Source organism: Lycium barbarum, chromosome 6, assembly GCF_019175385.1.
Source record: "Lycium barbarum isolate Lr01 chromosome 6, ASM1917538v2, whole genome shotgun sequence".
NCBI classification, from domain to species: Eukaryota; Viridiplantae; Streptophyta; class Magnoliopsida; order Solanales; family Solanaceae; genus Lycium; species Lycium barbarum.
The window spans coordinates 77,583,733-77,589,558 of record NC_083342.1 but is presented as its reverse complement, the minus strand read 5'-3'; the positions used below and the strand labels follow the sequence as shown (position 1 = coordinate 77,589,558).

The window sequence follows — 5,826 nt, the reverse complement described above, 5'->3', positions numbered from 1 at the left end:
TACGTATATGCGAAAAAGAGAACACAAACCGGGTCGACCCGCGCGATCAGTCCTCATCGCGGATCGATCGCGCGAAGCTGCAGATCTCCACGCAATCTGTCCACATCGCGGGTGGATCGCGCAAACCACTGGGCGCTTCTTATTTTTAATGCGCGATCTGCCCGCATCGCGGGCAAAAAGCTCAAATCACTGGGCACTTTGTCTTCTTTTTTTTCCGCCCAATTCTTGCAACATGAACAAACGTGACTTATATCCTAATACAATTGTTGTGTTGCCTCCCAACAAGCGCCTTAGTTAAGGTCGTGGCACGACACTTTTTTTTTTTTAAAACACGGGTTGCCTCCTGAGAAGCGCCTGATTTAATGTCGCGGCACGACGCTGGCTTTCCTCAAGCCTCTTCAAGATCGATGGTGGTCCTGGCGCGGTCAGTGGCCTCCCCGTAGTAATGCTTCACTCTCTGCCCGTTCACCAAGAATGTCTCATCCGAGTTGGGTCTTTTGAGCACGATTGCACCGTGTGCAGTCACGCGAACTACCTCGAATGGTCCGGACCATTTACTCTTCAGCTTTCCACCGAAAATCTTCAGCCTTGAGTTATACAGCAATACTAACTGCCTAGGCTCAAAGTCACGAGATTGGATGAGCCTGTCATGAATTCTCTTGGTGTGCTCCTTATACATTTTCGCGTTTTCATAAGCATGATAGCGAAATTCCTCCAACTCATGCAGCTGCAACAGTCTCTTCTCTCCATCTTGAACCATGTCTAGATTCAGCTTCTTGATCGCCCAATATGCTCTATGCTCAAGCTCGACTGGTAGATGACATGCCTTACCAAAAACGAGCTTATAGGGAGATGTGCTAATCGGAATTTTGTAAGCTGTTCTGTATGCCCACAGAGCGTCATCAAGATTTAATGACCAATCTTTTCTACATACGCTCACAGTCTTCTCCAAAATCCTCTTGATTTCTCTGTTCGATACCTCCACTTGACCACTCATCTGAGGGTGATAAGCAGTCGCTATCTTGTGTTTCACCCCATACTTGAGCAGCAATTTATCAAAGAGCCGATTGCAGAAGTGCGTACCTTGATCACTGATGATGGCCCGAAGGGTCCCAAACCTTGTAAAAATGTTCTTTTTCAGAAATCGCGCCACCACACTAGCATCATTGGTGGGAAGTGCACTAGCTTCCACCCACTTCGAGACATAGTCTACTGCCACCAATATGTACTTATTCCCCTTGGATGGTATGAAGGGACCCATGAAGTCGATACCCCACACATCGAACAACTCAATTTCTAAGATACCCTTCAAAGGCATTTCATGACGCTAGGAGATATTTCCGGTCCTTTGGCAGTTATCACATGCTCGCACAAATTCATGAGCATCGTTGAACAAAGTGGGCCAGTAGAACCCGGACTGAAGTACCTTTGCAGCCGTTCTGTCACCCGCGTGATGTCCCCCATAGGGTGATGAGTGACACTTCTCTAGAATCGCTGAGACCTCTTCCTCTGGAACACACCTTCTAATCAGCTGATCTGTGCCAACCCGGTAGAGATAAGGCTCATCCCACACATAGAAACGACTGTCATGCAAGATCCACTTCTTCTTCTCGTGATTAGCACCCGGGGGGTAAACCTCACTTACTATAAAGTTCACCATGTTTTCATACCATGGCACCTAAGATGATTTAAGAGCAAAGAGTTGTTCGTTGGGAAAAGTCCCCTTAATTGCCACTGCTTCATCCACATGTTCCCGATCTTCTAATCGCGATAGGTGATCTGCTACTTGATTTTCTGTGCCCTTTCGATCAAGAATCTCGATGTCAAACTCTTGCAGCAGCAACACCCAACGAATAAGCCTCGGCTTTGCATCTTTCTTTGCAAAAAAATAACGAACTGACGTGTGATCAGTGTAGACAATCGCCTTCGTGCCCACCAGATATGGTCGAAATTTGTCAAAGGCGTAGACAACTGCCAATAACTCCTTCTCTGTGACAGTATAGTTCATCTGGGCTGCATCAAGTGTCTTGCTAAAATAATAAATAGAATGAAAAGTCTTGTCCCTTTTCTAACCAAGGACAGCACCCACAGCAAAATCACTTGCATCACACATTAAGATAAATGGTAGAGACCAATCGGGTGCGATGATAATAGGAGCAGACACCAACCTTCGTTTCAGCTGCTCAAAAGCCGTCAGACAGGCTTCATTGAACACAAACTTCACATCTTTCTCTAAAAGGTTGCACAGTGGATTAGCAACTTTAGAGAAGTCTTTGATGAACCGTCGGTGAAAGCCAGCATACCCAAGAAAACTGCGCACTCCCCGAACTGAAACAGGTGGTGGTAATCTTTCAATTGCTTCAATCTTCGCCTTGTCAACCTCTATTCCTTTGCTCGATATCTTGTGCCTAAGAACAATTCCCTCTCGAACCATGAAATGGCATTTTTCCCAGTTAAGTACCAAGTTTGTTTCTTCACAACGAGCTAGCACGACATCAAGATGATTTAAACAGTCATCAAAAGAATCTCCAAAAACAGAGAAATCATCCATAAATACCTCCACATAATTTTCCACCATATCGGTGAAGATAGCCATCATGCATCGCTGGAAGGTACCTGGAGCATTGTACAAACCGAAAGGCATCCTCCGGAATGCAAATGTGCCATATGGACATGTGAATGTAGTCTTATCTTGATCCTCAGGCACAATCATGATCTGGTGGTAACCCGAATAACCATCCTAAAAGCAATAATAATCGTGCCCAGCCAATCTGTCGAGCATCTGATCCATGAAGGGTAAAGGAAAATGATCTTTTCTGGTGGCGTTGTTCAACTTGCGATAGTCGATACATATACTCCATCATGTAACAGTTCGTTGAGGCACCAATTCATTCTTCTCGTATTCTACCACAGTTATGCCCCCTTTCTTCGGGACACATTGTACAGGACTCACCCAATTGCTGTCTGAGATGGGATAAATGATGCAGCTGTCAAGCCACTTGATTACCTCTTTCTTCACCACCTCCTTCATGATCGGGTTCAGTCGCCTCTGACACTCAATACTGGGTTTGCTGCCTTTCTCCAATAAAATTTTGTGCATGCAAAACGAGCTACTAATACCCCGAATATCAGCTATCGAGGGCTCGGATTCGATCTCTTAGCACTTGTAATACACGTTCAACCTGCACATCAGTAAAATAAGCAGAGAGGATTACGGGAAATGTGTCTCCACTACCCAAGAAAGGATAGCGAAAGTGAGGAGGAAATGGTTTCAACTCAAGAACGGGAGCCTCTTCAATAGACGGTTTCGGCTTCTTCTATGACTCTGATCTGTCTAGCTCCTCAAACGGTGTACTTGCTCGTAGATAAGCACATGAAGTGTCATGAATTCTAAGACACTCCTCCACTTCTGCATCAATCTTCAGATCTTCCCCATACACGAAAGCTGTCTCCAACGGATCTCGCGAGGCTAGAAAGTGATCTAACTCGGCATTTGTGAGCTCGGGTTCCACCACAGAAATCATCTTCAATTCCTCATAATGGGCTGGAAGTCTGGTAGCTTTAAACACATCAAAGGTCGCCTCTTGCCCATTAACTGTCATGGACATCTTCCCATATTTCACTCGGATTACAGCATCAACAGTAGCCAAAAATCCTCTCCCCATGATGAGAGGAACACTCTTATCTGCCTCATAATCAAGTATCGCAAAATCAACCGGCAGAATAAATGGGCCTACCTTCACAAGAACGTCCTCAATAATACCATCAGGATAAGCAAGAGATCGATCAGCCAACTGCAATGTAATAGTGGTTGGCCTAGGCTCTCCCAAACCCAACGTTCGGAACACATAGGTGGGAATAAGATTAATACTAGCACCCAAATCACACAATGCTATCCCAACTTCAATGTTTCCAATCGTAATCGAAATTGTGAAGCTGCCCGGATCTTTCAACTTTAGAGGGATCTTACTCCTCACTCTAGAACTGCACTCCTCAGTAAGTGCAACTGTTTCAAACTCTGTCCAACGCCGTTTGTTCGTGACCACATCTTTAATATATTTCATATATTTTGGGACTTCTTGCAGAAGCTCCACCAAAGGTATGTTGATGTGTACCTGTTTTAAGAGTTCAAGAAATTTCCTGCAAGCCGAATCTGCTTTCTGTTTCTGAAGTCGCTGTGGAAAGGGAGGGGTTGGTCGCACCACTTCCTCTACATGCTTCTCTGCGACTGTTTGCTTTGGTTCAGCTCACTTAGTAGGGACAATTTCAGCCTCTGCTATGTTTTTCTTTTTCGGCGGCACTTCTTCTAGCTCTCTACCATTCCTCAAGGTGACTGCTTTGCATTCTTTTGGATTCTTTTCAGTATCACTCGGAAGAGCACCCGGAAGTTTGACATTCTGCATAAGAGCCATCTGCCCTATCTGACGCTCAAGCTCGTGAATCGATTTCTGCATCTCACTCTGAATTTTCTGATTTTGCTGCTGCATCACCTGATTTTGCGCTATGAGCTGCTTCATCATCTCCTCTAAATTGCTAGTTGGCTAAGCTTGAGGTTGCTGATAGTTGTTCGGCTTGTGGAAATCCTGCTTTCCAAATTGAGTGTCATAATTATTTTCGTAATAGTTCCCCCGATTTCCAGTACCACGATTCTGCTGTACTACAAAGTAGATGGACTCTAGATTCAATGGACAATGGTTATAATCATGAGGTTCATCGTAACCTACACATGCTGCTTGCTGAATGTGTTGAACTGGTTGAATCTACTGAGCTTGAGTAAACACCCTCAACATAACATTAGTAAGAGTACCTATATCAGCCCGAATAGCTACAACATCATCAACTTTAAGAACCCCAGCAGCTTTTTGTGGTAACGCCGGACTAGTCTCGTTATACTCATGATGAACCTCAGACATCATCTCAAGGAGATCTTCCATCTCTCCATATGTTTTGTTTAATATCTGACCTTGAGCTAAAGCATTCAGCAGGGCCCTTGATTCATGGTTAAGACCCTCTACGAAATAGTTGCCAATGATCTCCTTTGGATGCATGTGATGGGGGCAATCTCGCAGATAGCCCTTATACCTTTCCCAAGCATGTGGTAGAGATTCGGAATCTCGCTGAGTGAAGTTAGCAATTCTTCCTCGCAGCTCCTTTGTCTTCTTGGGTGAAAAGAACCTGTCGATAAACTTATTTGATAATATCTCCCAAGAAGTGATAGAACCTGCAGGTAGATTCGTCAACCATTCCCTCGCTTCGCCAATAAGTGAGAACGGAAAAAAGGACAGCTTCACATAATCATCGGGGACATCTCCATATTAGAAATTCGCGCTCAACTCCATGAACTGCATCAAGTGCTTATGCGGGTCTTCACTAGATTTACCCATATACTGGCATATATGTTGCACCAGCTGCACTGTTCCTTCTTTTAGCTCGAAATTTCCAGTAATGGCAGGCCTAACAATAGCCTTAGCAATACTTGCCAGACTTGGCCTAGCATAACTGGATAACATAATTCGTTGTTCTTGTGCCCTCGCAGCTGCTCTCTCTCCCTGTTCATCTGCATTTCTTGCTCTATCCCTTTCTGCCTGTTCAAGAGCAAGTCTTGCTGCTTCGTTAGCCATTTGTCTCTGTCATTGGAAGGTTCTTTCGATTTCTTGATCAAGATCAACTAACGGTTGTCCTGAACTTCTAGTGCTTGGCATAAACCAGAGAAGCCTGAAGAATCACAAGTAGAACAACGAAGAAAAGTAAAGACTTGAATAGAAAAAAACAAACTCAAATTAGAAAAACAGTAAATTTTTCTAAATCCCTGGCAACGGCGCCAAA

General features: G+C 44.5%; 2 protein-coding genes across 2 annotated transcripts; both read right to left on the bottom strand.

Annotated features, from left to right (window-relative positions):
- Window positions 1–388: 388 nt before the first annotated feature.
- On the bottom strand, window positions 389–760 carry LOC132644101 (uncharacterized). The gene has a single exon (XM_060360659.1). The coding sequence runs from the start codon at window positions 758–760 to the stop codon at window positions 389–391; it is 372 nt and encodes a 123-aa protein (XP_060216642.1).
- Window positions 761–1,327: 567 nt separating this feature from the next.
- On the bottom strand, window positions 1,328–3,665 carry LOC132644100 (uncharacterized). Its single transcript, XM_060360658.1, has 3 exons — window positions 3,356–3,665; window positions 2,165–2,484; window positions 1,328–1,678 (listed from the first exon to the last, which is right to left on the bottom strand). Exons 1-3 carry the CDS (start codon window positions 3,663–3,665, stop codon window positions 1,328–1,330), a joined length of 981 nt encoding a protein of 326 aa, XP_060216641.1.
- Window positions 3,666–5,826: the final 2,161 nt, after the last annotated feature.

Excerpts from the sequence above, each read along its gene's own strand:
- LOC132644100 (XM_060360658.1), bottom strand. The coding sequence starts at position 3,665 with ATGGGGAGAGGATTTTTGGCTACTGTTGATGCTGTAATCCGAGTGAAA. Across the intron at positions 2,485-3,355 it reads ATGTGCTTATCTACGAGCAA|CTCGTTGTGAAGAAACAAAC; the intron begins GTACACCGTTTG and ends ATGTCGTGCTAG. Across the intron at positions 1,679-2,164 it reads AGCAGCTGAAACGAAGGTTG|GTGCCATGGTATGAAAACAT; the intron begins GTGTCTGCTCCT and ends AAATCATCTTAG.
- LOC132644101 (XM_060360659.1), bottom strand. The coding sequence starts at position 760 with ATGGTTCAAGATGGAGAGAAGAGACTGTTGCAGCTGCATGAGTTGGAG.